Source organism: Stenella coeruleoalba (assembly GCF_951394435.1).
Source record: "Stenella coeruleoalba genome assembly, chromosome: 11".
Classification (NCBI taxonomy): domain Eukaryota; kingdom Metazoa; phylum Chordata; class Mammalia; order Artiodactyla; family Delphinidae; genus Stenella; species Stenella coeruleoalba.
The window spans coordinates 80,420,570-80,441,689 of NC_137157.1; the positions used below are offsets into that span (position 1 = coordinate 80,420,570).

At 39.4% G+C, this 21,120-nt stretch overlaps 1 protein-coding gene across 3 annotated transcripts in view; it reads left to right on the forward strand.

The window, feature by feature from the left end:
- The window catches only part of ITPR2 (inositol 1,4,5-trisphosphate receptor type 2), a 527,231-nt gene that overhangs the window by 195,231 nt on the left and 310,880 nt on the right, over positions 1-21,120 (forward strand). For all 3 annotated transcript variants that reach the window (XM_079936794.1, XM_079936796.1, XM_079936795.1), the window contains 2 exons: positions 14,759-14,952; positions 18,501-18,630. In XM_079936794.1, the coding sequence (XP_079792920.1) occupies positions 14,759-14,952; positions 18,501-18,630 (324 nt within the window). The remainder of the gene's footprint in view (positions 1-14,758; positions 14,953-18,500; positions 18,631-21,120) is intronic.

The following is a 21,120-nucleotide window of genomic DNA, read 5'->3' on the forward strand; positions in this document are numbered from 1 at the left end:
GTTGCAAAAGACTCCTTTTAGCAGATATCCATGAAGCATGACTGCTGGTTAAGAGCTGTGATTGCTCTTTGTAAAGACACCAGCTACAATGCCTTGAAACCAGGAGCCTTAGTTCACTTAAAATATCGAGTGTATCAAAAAAATCAAGCAAGGGCTTCCCCGGTGGCGCAGTGGTTGAGAGTCCGCCTGCCGATGCAGGGGATGCAGGTTCGTGACCCGCTCTGGGAAGATCCCACATGCTGCGGAGCGGCTGGGCCCGTGAGCCATGGCCGCTGAGCCTGCGCGTCCGGAGCCTGTGCTCCGCAACGGGAGAGGCCACAGCAGTGAGAGTCCCGCGTACCGCAAAAAAAAAAAAAAAAAAAGCAAGTAAGCAAGCAAGAAAGGCTTACCTGTGTGCAAGTTGGGACTCCGAGGACGTGTATATGTGGAGTTGGAGGATGAGAAAGAACAGAAATGAGGTTTAGTACAGTGACCATCACCAAACAGCAGGTAGCAAAGGTCCAGGCAGCTTCATTTTAAGGACTCTCTCTAATGTCCCTTCAGCTCCTGTCAATGTTTCATCAGACTGAGCTCCTTCCAGGTCGGTATAAACGACATAAGTTCACAGCACAGCTCACAGTGCTCAGAAGTGTCAGGCAGGTTGGCTTGCCGGAGGAAGATGCCACGGTGACCAGTCATCATCTGAACATCTCTTTCCTGGACTTCTGGACTTAATTTTTCCCACCACCATTCTGCCCCTCGCGATGCTTCTTTTTGATGGTCCTGCCTCATCTCTGCTTCCAGCCTGTCCCTCGCCTTCAGGCAGATCTGTCTCATCCACTCTGGGTCTCGTTCCTCACACCTGCCTGCTCCCATCAGCTTCTTCTCCCTTCTGCCTACACCTTCTCCCCAGTCCCATCATATGCTTCTAGTAGAGGGAGCTGGAGCCTCAAAGAGGCGGCCGGGACACGTGTGCAATCCTGTCCACAGTGATAGGTTTCTCTTGTCCTCTGTGTGTGTGCCCTGGGTCAGATGAGTGTGTTCTCATCATGCCTTGAGATTCGTCTCCTGACAGCAACTGCCCAGGATCTCTGGAGGTCCTTAGTGCAGGTTGTGTTCCCCAGGAAGCAGACTCTGAACAGAGATGAGCACGCCGGAGGCTTATTAGGGAGAGCTCTTAGCATCAACACTCGTGGAATGGAAGGGAAAGAAGCAGGCCTGGGCCAAGCGAGAAATTGGGTTGTGTTGTGGTCTTAGCGGGGAGCCTCTGGGTGGTGTGAAGTTGGGGTGTCCTTTCAGAGTTCTCTCTCATTGGAGTGAGGGGGCTGAGTTTTTATGGCCCCGTGGGCTGCCCTGGAATGGGGTGTGGTCTTGCTTGAGGCAGCTGTTTTCAGACCAGCCAATCCCCAGAGGACTGACTTTTGAGGGCTGTCCCGCAAGTGGCACTGCTAGCAGCTGAGGCAATAGTCCTTCCTTCCTGAAAGGGAATCTGGGCAGGACCATCACAGCATCCACTACAGATATTTTCCAGAGAAGTACCAAGACTGGAAAAACTGTAGGTCAAGATTAAGATCTCATAGGAAATAACAGATTAGGAAGAAAAATAAAAATGATTCAGATCTTATAGAAGATAGAGATTAGGGAGACAAATAAAAACAACATTAAGACATTTAAATGCACAGAAAAATTCTAGACATGAAAAAAATTTCTAGAGGCTACCTACTTCCAAATGCCCCAGAATCACTGGCATCAGAAATCTACTCCGGGCAGCAGGTGTTTTATGGAATCCTTTCCTTCGGATGTGAAGGAAGATTTCTGTGATATTCTGATCTTCTGAGTCTGGTTCTCTTACCAACTTTGTGCTGTGCTGACTGCACCTCTAAGGCCTTTCTGGCTTAATGTATAATGTCTTTTACACTTTTGTTATATATTTTTTTCCTCCTTAAGCTTTAAGGTTACCAAAGCCTTAAGGTTACCTTAAGGATCCTTATGTGGGAATGTGGAGAAAAAGCCAAAAACAGCGTCAGGGAGAACAGCAGGGAGTGAAAAGGAACATCCAACTTCAAGATATTTAAGCGGTAACAGTTTTAAGACTTGTGTTTCAAACTTTGCTTCTGAGACAATCCCAACAACGGTTCACGAAGGCGAGATTCTTGGCTTAAATTTTTTTTGAAAGCCTTAAGGTTACCAAAGGCTTTCCCCTTTGGTAACCATAAGTTTGTTTTCTATGTCTGTGAGTCTGTTTCAGTATTGTAAATAAATTCATTTGTATACTATTTTAGATTCCACATGTAGAAGTTTTAGAAAAAGTGCCTATAACTGTCAGGTTTTCTCTTAGTTATCAATGGTGCCTGAGAGGACTTGTTTTCCCCCTCTGGGCCTAGTCTTCTCTCTCTGTATCAAGAGGTTCTCAAACACATGATCTACGCTAGATCATGTCCCTTTCAAAAATCAAATGAAGGTAAAAAAATAGGCAGAGAATAACTGTGTAATATGTCTATTAAATAGTTAATAGTGAGTGTCCACCATTTGCTAGGCCACACATTTGACAGAGGATTACTTCAGAAGGGAATCTATTATTTACATTTAACGCCTAGCACACATCAAAGTCTTGCAATTTTTATCTGAAATCCTTGTCACAATCCAGCAAGTAGGTTTTGTGGCCACATTGTGCCCAGGACATGTGCTCGTACAGAGGGTAAACACTTGCCCTGAGACCATACAGCCTGTAGCTTGCTGAGCCACATTTTGAATTCAGCTTTCTTTTTCTTTTTCTCTAGTTCTTCACAAAAACCAACAGCCCTGCCGCGGATGTGCTTTCGGCTGTTACACTACTTTCTGTACAGATGACTTCTTCATCTGCAGGGACTCTGCTTTCTACTTTTTCCAAGTTTCCCAAGAAAGTTTAACATGAAACAGTGGGTGTTTATTAAAGAGTTTTGATTTAACTTGAGGTGACTTCGCAAGTCAGATCCAAAAAAAAAATTTAAGCCAAGAATCTCGCCTTCGTGAACCGTTGTTGGGATTGTCTCAGAAGCAAAGTTTGAAACACAAGTCTTAAAACTGTTACTGCTTAAATATCTTGAAGTTGGATGTTCCTTTTCGCTCCCTGCTGTTCTCCCTGACGCTGTTTTTGGCTTTTTCTCCACATTCCCACATAAGGATCCTTCTGAATCACATCCTCTACCTCTTACTAGTTATCATCATCTCTTAGAGAGTAACAACCCAGTTCCCTAAGAAGCCCACAGGTCTTCATAATCTGCATTAGACGTCTCTAGTTCTGTCTCTTGCTGTTTCCCCAGTAATACGAAACAATTTTATCCTCCAGGACACTTTGCTATGAGCTACTTCTGTATTTCATATATACTTTCATAACTCGCTTATCACTAGGATGAATGTATGTGCCATGCCTTATATAAACATGCATTTGAAGGACAAAAATATTTAGAGACCCTAATATTCCAAATGTATGTTGGTGACTTTTTTTTGTTAGTGTTGAAATTTTTTATGTCTGTTTTTCCTAGTAGACTTATGAAAGGCTCCATGACTCTTAGAATTACTACCTAGAAAATTCAATAATAAAGATTCAAAATTATTGACTGAGAGAGCCAGAAGTGGGGAGAAAAGCTATGAAAATGCATTCTGTTTCTGTTTCCATAGCTGACTTGTACCATGCCTAACATAACATGCATACTTGGCTTTCAGAAGTATTTACTGAGTGACATACATTTGATGAATGTATGTAACCTACATGTTTTATATAAATATGTATTTGAATGATAAGGATATTTTCTAGATCATGACATCTCATATTTATAATTGTTTTTCTTTTATTCCTTAAGAACTTTTAATCTGGCTTTCAAAACTTCCAATGAATGGGAGATAACATGACAAATGCCAGTTCATGTTAAAATACTTCCTGGTATTTTGTTTCTACAATTTTAGTGATTAATGTTATACCTTTTCACGATCTCTGCACCATCTCTTTTTTATAATTGATGTATAGCTGATTTACAGTGTTTTGTTAGTTTCTGGTGTACAGCAAAGTGATTCAGTTATAAGTGTGTATACACACACACACACACACATATGTGTAATATATTCTTTTTTATATTCTTTTCCATGATGGTTTATTACAGGTAGATATTGAATATAATTAGTTGCTTGTTCTACACAGTAGGAACTTGTTGTTCATCGGCTTTATATATAATAGTTTGCATCTGCTAATCCCAAACTCCTAATTTATCCGTCTTCCCCCGACCCTGGCTTTCCCCTTTGGTAACCATAAGTTTGTTTTCTATGTCTGTGAGTCTGTTTCAGTATTGTAAATAAATTCATTTGTATAATATTTTAGATTCCACATGTAAGTGATATCATATGGTATTTGTCTTTCTCTTTCTGACTTACTTCACTTAGTACGATAATCTCTAGGTCCATCCACACTGATGCAAATGGCATTATTTCATTCTTTTCTTATGGCTGAGTAGTATTTGGTTGAATATATGTATACCACATCTTTTTAATCCATTCGTCTGTGAGCATTTAGGTTTGGTGCACCATCTTAACAGAATAATATGGTTCAAATATTCCCTTGCTAACTGTGTAGGTTCATAAATTTCAGGAGGATTTAATGGGTATGATGCATGCATACTTCCATATTACACTAAGTCAGGAAGCAACTCTATAACTGCCTTCTAGTTCTCTCAGTCAGGGGTTTCTCACATAAATTTATGATACATAAAAATATTTTTGTTATACTTTGTAATTAATTTAACTCAGTAGAGGCAGAAGACTCTGTAGGTTCATCTGTATTTCTCTGGGATGTGTTGGAAACAAAGGCACTGTCTATAGTACTTTGGGTTTTGGTTTCCCAAAGGTATCAGCCACACAATGGATGAAGCACCTTCCGCAGTTTAGTGTGGAGTTTATTCTTATTCTCTAAGCTATAAAGTGACTCCAAAACCTCTGGAGTTCTGTAGGAGTGGCGTAAATGATTCCTGGCAGCCAGGAAGAGCTACTGACATTACCAAATTGAGTTAATAGGACAGAATCAATACCTAGATGACCTCACAAATAATGAGAATGACTAAAGAGGACCAGGTTGTCCTCACCTTCTTTCTACTCAGTTATTTCATCCAATTGTTTGACCCTCAGAATCTAATGCCTCAAGGTGTTAATACACTGGGGTAGGTTCCTCAGTTCCCTCAATTTCTGGTCAAGAGCATCCACCAGTGACCTACTAAGGCACCTTATTGGAACCCAATCATAGATTTGTAGAATGTTAGCACGTAAAGGGACTGTAGAAATCGTCTATATGAACTTCAGATCTTCATAGTACCTGTAGCAAATGGTCATCTAGGATCTTTTGGAACACCTGAGTGACCAAGATTTTACTGCTGCAAAAGGTAGGCCTTTCTTATTTACAGCAGCTCCAAATATTGTCTCTTTTGTTAGGTTATCCTAAATATACCTCCCTCTCACTTCCAACAAGCAGCTCTACTTTTGTTCCCTGGAGCCATGTGGAAATCTAGCCTCACTTTCACATATCAGTTCTTTCTATGTTTGCAGATGGCCGGCATGTCACCTGAATATCTCCTCCTCTCTGTGTCATCACCAGCAGTTTCTTTAACAGTTCCTCTTATGTTTCTAATATTTTTGATCACTGATATGGCAAGAAAAGTCATTTTCTCATTCATAATAAACACTTTACTTTTGTAATACAGTCTAGATGAAAATGAGTGTTTTTGGTAATGATGACATAGTATTGATTTCTACTGAACTTGAATGAAACTAAAGTTCTAGTTTGTGCTCTGTTAACATCACATTTTCCCATCACATACTTGAGTTCGTTTTATTTGGACCTAAATGGCAGGGCATTTTATATTTTGATTTTACTTTGTTGGATTTAACCCATTAGTTTTCTTTTGTTAATGCATAGATTGATTTGCACATATTGAACCCTCCTTGTGAACTGGGGATGAATCCCACTTGGTCGTGGCCTATGATCTTTTTTATGTATTGCTGGATTCGGTTTGCTAATATTTTGTTGAGAATTTTTGCATCTATATTCATCAAAGATACTGACCTTTAGTTTTCTTTTTTTGGTGGTGTCTTTGTCTGGTTTTGGTATCAGGGTGATGGTGGCTTCATAGAATATCTTTGGGAGTCTTTCCTCCTCATCAATCTTTTGGAAGAATTTGAGAAGGCTCAGTATAAGTTCTTCTTTGTATGTTTGGTAGAATTCGCCTGTGAAGCCATCTGGTCCTAGACTTTTGTTTGTAGGGAGTTTTTTTTTTTTTTTTTAATTACAGATTCTATTTCACTTCTAGTGATCGGTCTGTTCATATCATCTATTTCTTCTTGATTCAGTTTTGATGGGCTGTATGTTTCTAGAAAGTTGTCCATTTCTTCTAGGTTGTCAAATTTGTTGGCATATAATTAATTGTTCATAGTATTCTCTTACGGTTTTCTGGATTTCTGCAGTGTCAACTGAGATTTCTCCTTTTTCATTTCTTATTTTGTTTATTTGGGTCCTCTCTCTTTTCTTCTTGGTGAGCCTGGCCAGAGGTTGGTCAATTTTGCTTACCATTTCAAAGAACCAGCTCTTGGTTTTATTGATTTTAATCCATTAGTTTTCAACCTGTCCATGGAGTTTTGGGATTTGATGGAGTCATTTACTATATTAGTTATCCTTCATTGTTTCATGTTGTCTTTGCATTTGCAAAACATGCTCTTTCTGACTTCACCTGTCACTGACAAAAATACTTATGTGGGTGAGGCAACAGCAGATCAGCAAGGAACTAGAGGCCCTTGTGTACTTTAACAGTGATTGATTTAATAGTACTGTTTGGCCATAATCAGTTAACTAAAATCATATACCTATGAAACTGTACACTATTCAGTGTATATCTCTATGGTATGATATATCAGAGGAGTGGTTGTTTTTGGTGGTGGTGGTGAGGGGGAATGTAGAGCTCAATAACTGGGAAAGGGCACAAAAGAGCTTTCTGGGGTAACGGAAATGTCTGAATATCTGGATACCCTGTGGTTTATATGGGTCCTTCTTGTCCAAACTACTAAAATCTTTCATTTAAGATCTGCGTATTGCACTGTATTTAATTTACATCTCAATTATAAAAATAGTATGTAAGTCCACTTATTGCTTCCATTAGCAGCTGTTAAGAATTAAAGATCAGTTTGGCAAATTAAAATGAAATCTTGAGGTTTGGAATACTGAAATGACTTTGTCAGTATTGGACAGTGATGAAATCCAAAATAAGATGTAGGACTTAACCAGTGTTTTGTATGAATTGCTTTTTCAATTTATCCTTTGAATAACACTTCTTTAGGGTGTGGGATGGGAAATAATTTCCCTCTAAGCAGTCTACTTGATATTCAGAAAAAGACAGCTGATAACATTACTATACTTTAGTAACATGTTTCTAGTAGGTTTTGCTTTGTTCTGTTTCTTTTTTTTTTATAAGTGTATTTATTTTATTTTTATTTATTTTTGGCTGCGTTGTGTCTTTGCTGCTGTGCACAGGCTTTCCCTAGTTGCAGTGAATGGGGGCTACTCTTCATTGCGGTGCGCGGGCTTCTCATCGCAGTGGCTTCTCTTTGTTGTGGAGCACGGGCTCTAGGCACGTGGGTTTCAGTAGCTGTGGCTTATGGGCTCTAGAGCGCAGACTCAGTAGTTGTGGCGCATGGACTTAGTTGCTCCATGGCATTTGGGATCTTCCCAGACCAGGGCTCGAACCCGTGTCCCCTGCATCGGCAGGCGGATTCTTAACCACTGCAGCACCAGGGAAGCCCTGTTCTGTCTCTAAGGTCTTGGAAAGTTGGAGTCTGTAAATGGCTTATCAACATACTGTGTTCAACGAGTGTTTATTCAGAATGAAGAAAATTAGGTGTCATATCATCTACTCTGGCCATTGAGTATTCTTTACAAATCATTCCTCTGCAAGACTTCTCCTTTTAGAGGTGATATTTTGTGTCAACCATGTCATAGTGTAAGAGGTAATGAGCTATGATTATGTGATGGACCACAGGCTCATTACTAAGGTGGCGACCACTATAATAGAACATAATGAAATAGAGAAGAGCTGTTTTTCATGGCTGTAGTGAAAACATGCATGTGTCCTCCATTTTTCATTTTGAGGTAATACAATTATATGGTATTTTTCATTCTTCATTTTTTTTGCACACATTACATAATTTTATTCTCACAAGAAATTGGGACCTATTTTATTAGGATTAAGGTTCTGAGCATCGGATGGCAAAGTGATTTGAGAAAGATCACAGTAATCTAAATCCTTTACACCATTCAAAGCCTAGTTCAAAATTGTATCTCTTCAGTGAAGCTGCCTTTCACTCTCCTCACCCTAAGATAATTTTCCCAATTAAAATAAACATCCTAAGCAATTTTGTATACCGTCCATGCTATACTATTACTATCTTATTTGCTTTGTATTTGGTCTTCAATTGGGGAGGGGGGAGACATGATTTCTGTTTTCTTAGCTCTATTATAAACTCTCTACTTCTCTTGTGTCCTCCCATCCTCGATATCCCTAATATAAGAGCCAGATGAACGTTGGTTGCCTAATAAATAGTTTCTGAACAGGGGCTGCCCTTAAAATTAAATTGTGTCATATAAACATAATGCCACGAGTAGTGTTGGTTCATTATATAATAATAACTGGTGGATAAAATCACTTGAGAATAATGTGAGCAGATTCATGATATGATTAATAGTAATTCTACGTTTTCAGTACACAGTTTTAACTAGGATATTTTCTTTCTGCATTTGGTAGGTTTCTGAGTTCTAGTATACAATCTTTGGAAACTTGGAAGGTGATAGCCTTTAGTGAAGCAACATGGTGTGGGGAAAAGATGCACATTGACATTAGTTGACCTGAATCTGAGGCTCTGCCACTTTCCGGCCGTGTAAAATGAGATGGGTTCCCCACCTCCCTACCTGCTGTGAACAGTGTATGTGGCCTAGCAAAGTACATGGGATGTGATATGCCCTTGATAAAGTCAGATTCCATGATTTTCCTTATCTTATTGTTATCTATTTTTTCTTTTTAACAAATATTTTTGTTTTTCTTTTTAACAAATACGTTTTTAAGTAACATGAAATTATATATGCTTTTAGAAAAAATTAGAAAATTAAGAAAGTATAAAAGAAAGCAAGCAAAAACTCACCTTGATGAAACTTACCCTTAGTGTACTAATATCTAATTTTTTATATAAGCCTTATAAAAATAATTATTATTTTTTTGACTGCATTGGGTCTTCGTTGCTGTGTGTGGGTTTTCTCTAGTTGCGGCGAGCGAGGGCTACTCTTTGTTGCAGTGCATGGGCTTCTCATTACGGTGGCTTCTCTTGTTGTGGAGCACGGGTTCTAGGCACATGGGCTTCACTAGCTGTGGTGCGTGGGCTCAGTAGTTGTGGCTCCCGGGCTCTAGCACTCAGGCTCAGTAGTTGTGGTGCATGGGCTCAGTTGCCCCGCGGCATGTGGGATCTTCGTGGACCAGGTATCGAACCTGTGTTCCCTGCATTGGCAGGCAGATTCTTTTTTTTTTTTTTAAATTAATTAATTAATTAATTTTTGGCTGCGTTGGGTCTTTGTTGCTGCGCACGGGCTTTCTCTAGTTGCAGCGAGCGGGGACTATGCTTCGTTGTGCTGTGCAGGCTTCTCACTGTGGTGACTTCTCTTGTGGAGCATGGGCTCTAGGCATGCGGGCTTCAGTAGTTGTGGTGCACAGGCTCAGTAGTGGTGGCACATGGGCTTCGTTGCCCCATGGCATGTGGGATCTTCCTGGACCAGGGATGGAAGCCATGTCCCCTGCATTGGCAGGTGGATTCTTAATCACTGCTCCACCAGGGAAGTCCCTTGGTAGGTGGATTCTTAACCACTGCACCACCAGGGAAGTCCCAAATTATCATTTTTAATAATTGGTTTGTTTATCCAACTTGTTTTTACTTGTGCAGTAATCTAACAAGTATGTATGGAATGGCTGCTACATGTCAGGCACTATTCCTGGTGTTGGAGATAGAGCAAAAACTAGAGAGAATCCATGTCTTCATGGAGTTTATGTTCTTTTTTGAGGGAGGATACAATAACCACATAAACAAATACAAAATATGGTGTGAGATAGTGATAATGCCGTGACTGAAATGTAAAGCAGGATCCAGAGTGATGGCAATCCTTCTTTAGAGAGGGTGGCCGGAAGAGATCTGAGGAGGGGACATTAAACCAGAAATCAGAAAGGATTTTGAGGGAGTGAGCCAAGCGACCATCTGGGTAAGAGACCTCCAGGCAGACGAATACCAAGTTCCCGCCAGCTCCAGCTCATAGATTAAAAACTCTGTTTGCCTGAATGGATAAAGAAGATGTGGTACATATATGCAATGGAATACTACTCACCCATAAAAAAATGAAATAATGCTGTTTGCATCAACCTGGATGGACCTAGAGATTATCATACTAAGTGAAGTAAGTCAGAAAGAGAAAGACAAATACCATATGATATCACTTATACGTAGAATCTAAAATATGACACGAACTTATCTATGAAACAGAAACAGACTAACAGACATAGAGAACAGATTTGTGGTTGCCAAGGGGAAGGGAGGGTAGGGGAGGGATGGGATTAGTAGATGCAAACTATTATATATACAATGGATAAACAACAAGGTCCTACTGTATAGCACCGGTAACTATATTCAGTATCCTGTAATAAACCATAATGGGAAAGAACATGAAAAAGAATATATATATTTATGTATAACAGAGTCACTTGGCTGTACACCAGAAACTAACACAACATTGTAAATCAACTATATTTCAATAAAATAAATAAAAAAATAAAATATCATTGGGGAAAAAAAAAAAAGAAGTTCATGGACTGGATATGTAGTTCTCCAAAATACTGTGATCTGACTTTGAACTGGGAATGCTGGTTGTTTATTGTCTTCTAGGGTGTTAAATCTTGATCTTTCTTTTAGTCCAGATTGATACCATGTTCCCTATTACTCTGCTTATATCACTAGCTTAACTAAGGTTTTGATCTTGTGTTAATGTTTTTGGGTTTTTTGCATCAGAAAAGTCCTTTTATAACCCAGACCCCAACCGCTGGGAGGAAGCACTGCTCCAGAGAATGTTCAAAATAGAAAAAACTACTCTAGTTCTAGAGAGTGTAGGCATTTTCCAGCAAGTGAAAGTTCATAAGGAGCTGCTGAGCAGGGAGGGGAAGTAGGAAGATGTCCTGAAACATGTCTTTATGGTTTAACATCATTCTGTTTCAAATGAATTATAATAACAGCAGATACATTTTTCCAAGTCCAACTATAAAAATATGTTTCAGGGAAATAAGAATGGTTTTGGGGTTATCCATTTTTTGGCTTCTATTACTATAAAGCATTGAGAACTGCCTTTGGTAGTCACTAAACGAGAAAATTGCTGTGAACAGTTATTCACAGAACTCTTATCAAATATGTCTATTATCTCTTATAAATGTTTAGAAGATTTCAGAAGTGTCTATCTGAAATCTAAACAACTGGAAAATTCAGATTATCCTTTTTATTCTTATGTGTTCATAGGAGAAAAGTATTTCTAATAGAAAGAGGTAACAGATAAAGATGACTTTAAATAAAACACCAAGGGAAGTAAGGTAAATTTCAATCATGTAAGATTCTGTTAAATCTCTTATACTGTCTATAAATCCACATAACTCTTAATGATTGTTGAAGCCTATAGTATGATTACCGGCAGTAAAATGACTTTGGAATAACGAAGAATTAAATCACGGTCAGCACAGCTTTAGTGTTATGTAAATTCCTTATTGCTTTTCACGTCTCTGGAATTGGTAATGGAAACTTGGCTCACTGGAACCGTCAAAGAAATAAAGCAGTGAACGCTCAACCCGTTCCCAGTTACCATTTCTAGTATGCATTTACTGTACTTGTCTTACTTTGGGGTTTTTCTCTTGAGGGAATTAGGATTAGTAAAAATATCTATACAATCATATAATGAAAGAACCTGGACAGTCTATCTGCTTTTGTTTCTAAGCAATTCTTTCCTCTGTACTTTTACCTAACGAAGATGACTCCATTTTTCACACCATTTCAATATACTTTATACATACATCCAAATTCTAGTTGTTGAGTTAATATAAAAGACATAGAAAACCTGAATTTATCCAGAGGATTTATATTATGATACAGTAGCCCTTTCACTGAAAACTTTTCAGTAGTATTAACTAATTATGGTTGAGAAGAGAAATAGATTTCTTCTTTTGCATTGCTGAAGACCGATCACCTTTGACTTATCTCAGCAGTCTAGAATTAGAAATTTTTCTGTGGAAAAATGGATACCAGGAGCCTTGCATGTCTGTTATTTATGTGGTGTTTGACTTATGTTTTCCAAGCTGTAGTAGTTCCTAATTGAAGCACTTCTCATCACCACCAAGCAACTCTAGAAAATGTAGCATCTTTTTTTTTTTCTTTGCGGTACGCAGGCCTCTCACTGTCGTGGCCTCTCCCATTGCAGAGCACAGGCTCCAGATGCGCAGGCTCAGCGGCCATGGCTCACGGGCCCAGCCGCTCCGCGGCATGTGGGATCTTCCCGGACTGGGGCACGAACCCGTGTCCCCTGCATCGGCAGGCGGACTCTCAACCACTGCGCCACCAGGGAAGCCCGAAAATGTAGCATCTTTTAATTTGCAAACTCAGAGTTGCCCATATATGGAGATGTTAGGCGAGTTGTGTGGCAACCACGTGCCACAGGCATCTAAGGATGTGGTATCACTGGAATGAACCCTCCCATTTCATTGACGACGTGTGTTATATATTATTATGTTTCTGGCCTCTAGATTTTAATTTCTTGGTGACAAGATCTATATTTGGGGGAAAGAATTGTCTGAGTGAATGTTTTGTATGTAACAATCATTTAGATTAAATGATATTTTCCATGCAAATCTAAATAAGATGCAGACACTGGGTGCCAAGGATTTTTGTGTGACTCAAGTGTAAGAATAACAGAGGAGCCTGTTCTGTGTTGGTGGTGAGAAAGCATCTCTTGGAGGCTAACGCATATACATGCTAGAATCCAGGCTCGGATAAATGTACTGGTTGAACATCGATGACCCAGAACTATTGCCAACAACCAGATTGTATCCCTGCAATCTATGGGGGGATTCGGAAATACTCAACTGTTATGATTGTATGAGAACCATAGACAGTGAAGCATTCTGCCTCATTACAGGTTTTTCTGTTAGAAAATGGGGCCGTCTCAAATCCTTTGTCTCAACCCTGTTCAAACTTGGAAATTATCTTTCATATATTTTTTTCTTATCCCTTTTTTTTGGCTTATGCAAGCAGCAGTGTAATAAAAGTTCCTAGATTCTCAGAATGAAAACCCAAATTAATTTCTGCCTGGAAGGTGCCACTCTAGAAAAAATGTTCCTTCATTGCCTACTCAAAAATGTACTATTTCAGTACCACCGTCTTGTACGTATACTAATTTCATCTATGGATAAGATAATGAATTTTAAAAGGCATTTCACCTTTCACAATGTACAAATAATATTGGTTACCACTGGCTCCATGGTAACTGTGGTCTGCGCATAGGACCGTGAAGTCATCCTTTACGTATTTTCCTTTTCTTTATTTGTTTGCCTTTCAATCCTGTAGGTATTCCCACAGTTTATGCTCTTTGCTTAGAGCTTAAAGTTTTATCTCATCCCATCGTATTTCCATTTCCCTTTCTCTTGGTTTACACCCTGAGACACTGGGAGAAAGGAAAATTCTTTGCCAGATGCTTAGGCCTTTGCTTGAGGCAAAGCTCCACGAACACCCACGAAGCGAAGACCACTGTTCTGAAGAGAAAGTAGACAGTTGTTCTTGCAAATCCTTGTTGCTTGTTGTAGGGATTTAGAAGTGAGAAACAGCAGTTAAGCTGGAGAGGGTAAATCATAACAGTGGCAGGAGGATCCTTTGGTACAACTGCTTGTGGTCAGTGTGAGGAATGAGTGCGTGGGCAGTTCTTTGGAGGACAAATTAAATGAGAAGCCAAACTCAGGAGAAGACACAGAAAAGGAGTAACACCTCGTTGAAAATGATCATTTGTCAATAATTTGTTTCCCTAATTATCTCAAACGTAGCTGCTTTTTGTGGATTTTGAATTACAATTTTCTATTCAGATTGATGCAGGAATGGATAAAATGGTGCTTCCTCTCTAGATAAGAGCTTTTCTTAAAATGAAGCTGTAAAAATCCTCCTCCTAAGCTCTTTTCACAAGCATTACGAAAGCAAAGCTAAAAAGTCCTTGGTTTGAGGGTAGGGTTAGGACACTAATTTAAATGTTTTCATATAGTCTTTGTATCCTCACTTGCAATGCCCTTTATTGTAGAGATTGATAACCTTTCTTCCTCATTATTGTAAGAGTTAGTGCCTACTGGTGCGGTAGTTGGTAGGACTTACTGTGCTCTAGAAGGACCTGATTAGGATATTGTTAGAGCTACCGACAGCTCACCTGCAGTGTGTCATTTGAAAGCACTTTCTGAGAAAAGTAAACTTTCAATTCTGAAATCTGTCATTTTGAAATGTGTCTGCACTATTTTAACTTTATCTGCAAGGAAATAGCTGGAGCAAGGCTATTCATTCCCATCCTTAGTACTCTTCCTGCCACATTTTCAGTCTGGTTGTGGCCAACTGGATATAACAGCTGTCTCCCGAGGTGGCGTGTGTGTTGACTTAAGGACTTTTCTCGTGCCAGGAAACAATGTCATGAGAACCATCCATGGGGTGGGAGAATTGATGACCCAGATGGTGCTCAGCAGAGGTTCCATCTTCCCCATGAGTGTGCCTGACATCCAGCCCAGCCTGCATCCCAGCAAGCAGGGGAGCCCCGCCGAGCACGAGGATGTCACTGTCATGGACACCAAGCTGAAGATTATTGAGATTTTACAGGTAGAGGGCCTAATGGAAGGGAAGTGACAAAACACCTAACTGTGCCTATTTGTTTAACTTCTTACACATTTTGTTCCAGATCATTGTGTAAATATTCTGAAGTGGTATTGATCTAATTTTATGTCTTTTACATGAATGATAAGCCTGGTAAGAAATCTCACACTGACACTATTTAACATATTAATTACATGTGTGAATTCTCACTAAATATAATATATTAATGATGGTACCTAACAAATGTGGAGCGCTTTGAGGTTGACATAACTTCTTTCATATGTATTTTCTCATTTAGCATTGACCCTGATTAAATTTTACCTTTATTTAAGAAGGATTTCAGAGTAGGCAAAGTTAAGATTGAATTCCAACTGTTTTTCTATTTTTAATTGAATTAGACATATGATTCTACGTATACAGATTTATCGTAGTAAGAAACTCAAATAAAATTTTATTTTTGTTGACAAAAATGTTAATAATTGTTTTTAGTATTTTATGTAAGTGACTATCTCTCTTGATTTCGTTTCTAAGAGGCTAGGAATAATATATATATTTTAAAATTAACCTAGTCTAATACCTATCTCTATGAATTTCAAGGGGGTAAATTACTATTTCATGACCAATGGTTTAGTGGATAAATTCCCCATTACTGTAGCTATAAATTCTTAGCTTTTTTTTTTAAGTTTGGAAAGTAGTTTTATGATCCTTTAATTATAGCATTTATTCCAGATTCGAAGAATGGAGTCTGGAGTTTTTGAGGATCTATTAAAATTCTGGAAACAGTTTACTAAGTCTTTCATCATCATTTAATGTAGACCGAGCTACCAGAAGTGGGTTAGTAGTCCTGGAAGGGTCTGTACATTTTTATTTAAAGTAATTAGATTTATAATCATAAAAGATTTCACAGTTCCTCCAGGAGTTCCAAAGGCCGAATCCCGAGAAATATTGGCAGCCCTCCCAACCCTGTGTTCGTGACCCGGAGAAATCACTCAGTTGTCCTGTTCTTAACCTGTGGAAGGTGTTGAGCACCTGACCTGTGGGTGATGGGCCTCCAGCTTAGCCTCCTTCTCCTCATGGGAGAGCCTCTGAAATACGTGTCCTCATTTTAGCCCGATGACAGTTCAGAAAAGCAGCATTTACAAAACAGTCCCTAACAGCCAAAAAACGATGAGATGGAGATACTGTGGCAGGGCCGGCTAGCGCTGACTTGCTTTTGCTGCCTCTTTGGGTTCTTTATGTATTTCTTGTTGAACCTCTGTTCTTGCTCTGATTTTTGTGCCTCCGTGTCTGAGTCTGATGGGCTGTGTCTGTGTTCCCATGTGCTGCTCTTGAATGTTTCTTTCTTAGAACTTCCCTTCAAGAATTTCTTTGTAGCCACGTTCCTTAAGCAAGTTTCCTGCTTTCTGCCATCTCTTCCTCCTCTCAGGCTCTTCCTTTCTTTTCCCCATCATTTCTTGTATTTCTTTTAGTCTTTTTATTTCTCTCTTATTCTCCCCCTCTATCTGTCTTCACCTCTTTCTCAACTCTCTTTCTCTGACTTCCTTTTTATTCTTCCCTTTCCCCCCTTCTCTTCTACCTTCCATTCTTTTTCATAATTAAATATAGTAGAGGATGATAGTTTGAATTTTGGCTCTATTTATAAAATATAATTCATTGAACGCTAATCTTCACCTAAAAGCTAATAAATGCTTCATTAATTCATGTTTTAATAATCTGTTCTTTACATAAGTTTGTTTAAAAAACACCCTTCTTTTTATGCACCCACAGTCTAGCTTCTGCTCCCACCCTCTGCTCGGGGCTGCCAAATCCACTGGCTCTTTCTCAGCCCTCTTCTCCCACAATTTGTCTCCTGCTTTGAAAATCCCCATATTAACTGGAATCAGTTCAGCCAGTATGTGTTACAGTGCTCACTGCATATTAATAAAAGAGTCTCTCTGGTGTTTACTTTTCCTCCTGGATTATATGCTCTTCAAAGGCAGGTTTTATATCCTCGGTACCTTTTCTGTACCCTTGGCAGCTTCCTCAGTAGCTGGCTCAACACGTTTGTTGAACTTGATGGAACATAGCTAACATAGAGCATGGTTGCTGCCCAGGAGGAGCATAAAGGTCTAGCAGAGGAGGAGAAGGGGAAAAGGGAGAGGGAGAGAGAGCAAGAGTGAGAGAGAGAGAGAGGGAGGGAGGGAGGGAGGGAGGGAGGGAGGGAGGGAGGGAGGTTGATTCAACTTTGGACCTGTAGGTGTAAATAACGTGTTGGGTGAGCAAAGAGGAGAAAAATTGATTCGGACTGGGGAGCTAGGGAAAGCTTCATTTCAAAAGGGATTTAAATAGGACCTTGGAGGATATCTCAAAAGCTGGTTATTATGGGGTGGAGGAGAAGAATATTCAAGGTAAAGTGAACAACGGAAATGAATGTGCGGAGGCAAGAGAGAAACTGCAGACATTCCAGCTTGTGCTGTCAGGACTGAGAAGAGTGGAACAGAGAGTGAGAGAAAGGGGGCAGCAGGAGGGGGGCACAGGGGAGGGGTCTGATATGATGGCAGCGTAGCTAGAGCTAGGGGGAGATGATACCACCAAATACCAAGTTTTCTCGGAACTTGCCTGACCATTACTGTTTGCTGGAACAATGAGAGTCTCTCAAGAGAGTGTAGGGGACACAGATAATAATTATACTGGGAGCGAAGGCCAACGCAGGCCTCTCCCAGGCAAACTGGGATGGAAGGTCACCCTGTATAAGTACAGCTCTCTGTTGTTTCCCGTCTCCACTCATGTCGGTGGCACACACTGTTTCCTTCTCTGATCTCCACTGCATTCTATACCACGTGAGGTAGCCCTCCTTAATTTCCTAATTATTTTAACAATGCTGTATCTTGTTTTCCCAACTCAATCACTGGCATCTTGAGGACTCTGGGCTTCAGGCATTTGCATTCTTCTCAGTGCCGAGCACAGACGGGAACCTTATTGACACTTAGTTTCTGTCAATACGTCCATTAAGGAGAACAAGGACAAAAACACAGACCCAAGGAAAAACAGGCACTAAGGAGGCACATCCCTGGTATATTAGATGCTATTACTTAAGCTATCCTTTTGTAGCCTAGATCCAGGATTCATTGTGGTGTAGCCAGAATCCACACTATTGCAGCTGAAATCTTGCCTTTCTGTGCCTGAATGAGGGTCACAGCTCCAGTACTTTCCTTGCAGAGCTGGTGAAAACTCTGCAAAGTGCTTGGGAAATGATGTCATTGTTACCTCTTCATCCAGACCCAGGAGATACCTCTACTTGGAATATTCTGAGAGTAATCATGGAGAGTCAGGTTTTCTTCTTTCCAAAAACTGTTCAGGGATTTTACTGACATTGGCTAATGGAAATGCATCACTTTTCTTAGTGTTATGACTGATTATCATGTAAGCAACAGAAGTGATACGAGTTTACCAATAAAGTTTCTAACTAGTTCATGTGACATGTTGATAGTACTGTGGCTCTTGGTGTCCTGTAATGAATTTTTAAACACCATGCTGATGAAAGAAACTTATGTTGTTTTTAATGTTTCTTGTAGTTTATCCTGAGTGTCAGACTGGATTATAGGATCTCATATATGCTGTCAATATATAAGAAGGAATTTGGGGAGAACAATGGAAATGCTGAAACGTCTACCAATGGCTCTCCCGATACATTGCTGCCATCAGGTATCTCCTCTGTGACAATATTTCCTCTTTGGATGGTGTTTTCCGGAGAACCTGAAAGTTCCTTTTATGTTTTAAAACAAGAAGTATTCCTATGAGACAAAAATGTCAAAATAATCTCCACCAATAAAATGAAGGAACTGAGATAGAAATTAAATAACTTGCCTAGAACGGCAGCGAGGATGTTTGCTGCTACTGGTGCTCAGTCCTTTAAATGCAGTTTTTCTGGTAATCTTCACAACTCTGTGAAGTCCAGGTACTGTGTTCTTTTTTGTTTGTTTGTTTTTTTAACATCTTTGTTGGAGTATAATTGCTTTACAATGGTGTGTTAGTTTCTGTTTTATAAAAAGGGAATCAGCTATACATATACATATATCCCCATATCCCCTCCCTCTTGCGTCTCCCTCCCTCCCACCCTCCCTATCCCACCCCTCTAGGTGGCCACAAAGCACCGAGCTGATCTCCCTATGCTATGCGGCTGCTTCCCACTAGCTATCCGTTTTACATTTGGTAGTGTATATATGTCCATGCCACTTTCTCAATTCCCCTTCCCCCTCCCCATGTCCTCAAGTCCATTCTCTAGTAGGTCTGCGTCTTTATTCCCATCCTACCCTTAGATTCTTCATGACCGTTTTTTTTTTTTTAGATTCCATATATATGTATTAGTGTACGGTATTTGTTTTTCTCTTTCTGACTTACTTCACTCTGTATGACAGACTCTAGGTCCATCCACCTCACTACAAATAACTCAATTTCATTTCTTTTTATGACGGAGTAATATTCTATTGGATATATGTGCCACATCTTCTTTATCCATTCATCTGTCAATGGACACTACGGCTGCTTCCATGTCCTGGCTATTGTAAATAGAGCTGCATTGAATATTTTGGTACATGACTCTTTTTGAATTATGGTTTTCTCAGGGTATATGCCCAGTAGTGGGATCGCTGGGTCATATGGTAGTTCTATTTTTAGTTTTTTAAGGAACCTCCATACTGTTCTCCATAGTGGCTGTATCAATTTACATTCCCACCAACAGTGCAAGAGGGTTCCCTTTTCTCCACACCCTCTCCAGCATTTATTTTTTGTAGATTTTTTGATGATGGTTCTGACTGGTGTGAGATGATATCTCATTGTAGTTTTGATTTGCATTTCTCTAATGATTAATGATGCTGAACATTCTTTCATGTGCTTGTTGGCAATCTGTATATCTTCTTTGGAGAAATGTCTATTTAGGTCTTCTGCCCATTTTTGGATTGGGTTGTTTGTTTTTTTGATATTGAGCTGCATGAGCTGCTTGTAAATTTTGGAGATTAATCCTTTGTCAGTTGCTTCATTTGCAAATATTTTCTCCCATTCTGAGGGTTGTCTTTTGGTCTTGTTTATGGTTTCCTTTGCTGTGCAAAAGCTTTGAAGTTTCATTAGTTACCATTTGTTTATTTTTGTTTTTATTTCCATTTTTGTAGGAGGTGGGTCAAAAAGGATCTTGCTGTGATTTATGTCATAGAATGTTCTGCCTATGATTTCCTCTAAGTGTTTTATAGTGTCTGGCCTTACATTTAGGTCTTTAATCCATTTTGAGTTTATTTTTGTGTATGGTGTTAGGAGTGTTCTAATTTCATTCTTTTACATGTAGCTGTCCAGTTTTCCCAGCACAACTTATTGAAGAGGCTGTCTTTTCTCCATTGTATATTCTTACCTCCTTTATCAAAGATGAGCTGACCATATGTGCATGGGTTTATTTCTGGGCTTTCTATCCTGTTCCATTGATCTATATTTCTGTTTTTGTGCCAGTACCATATTGTCTTGATCACTGTAGCTTTGTAGTATAGTCTGAAATCTGGGAGTCTGATTCCTCCAGCTCCGTTTTTCTTTCTCAAGATTGCTTTGGCTGTTCGGAGTCTTTTGTGTTTCCATACAAATTGTGACTTGTTTTGTTTAGTTCTGTGAAAAATGCCAGTGGTAGTTTGATAGGGATTGCATTGAATCTGTAGATTGCTTTGGGTACTATAGTCATTTTCACAATGTTTATTCTTCCAATCCAAGAACATGGTATATCTCTCCATCTGTTGGTATCATCTTTAATTTCTTTCATCAGTGTCTTAAAGTTTTCTGCATACATGTCTTTTGTTTCCTTAGGTAGATTTTTTCCTAGGTATTTTATTCTTTTTGTTGCAATGGTAGATGGGAGCGTTTCCTAAATTTCTCTTTCAGATTTTTCATCATTAGTGTATAGGAATGCCAGAGATTTCTGTGCATTAATTTTGTATCCTGCTACTTTACCAAATTCTTTGATTAACTCTAGTAGTTTTCTGGTAGCATCTTTAGGATTCTCTATGTATAGTATCATGTCATCTGTGAATAGTGACAGCTTTTCTTCTTCTTTTCTGATTTGGACTCCTTTTATTTCTTTTTCTTCTCTGATTGCTGTGGCTAAAACTTCCAAAACTATGTTGAATAAGAGTGGTAAGAGTGGGCAACCGTGTCTCGTTC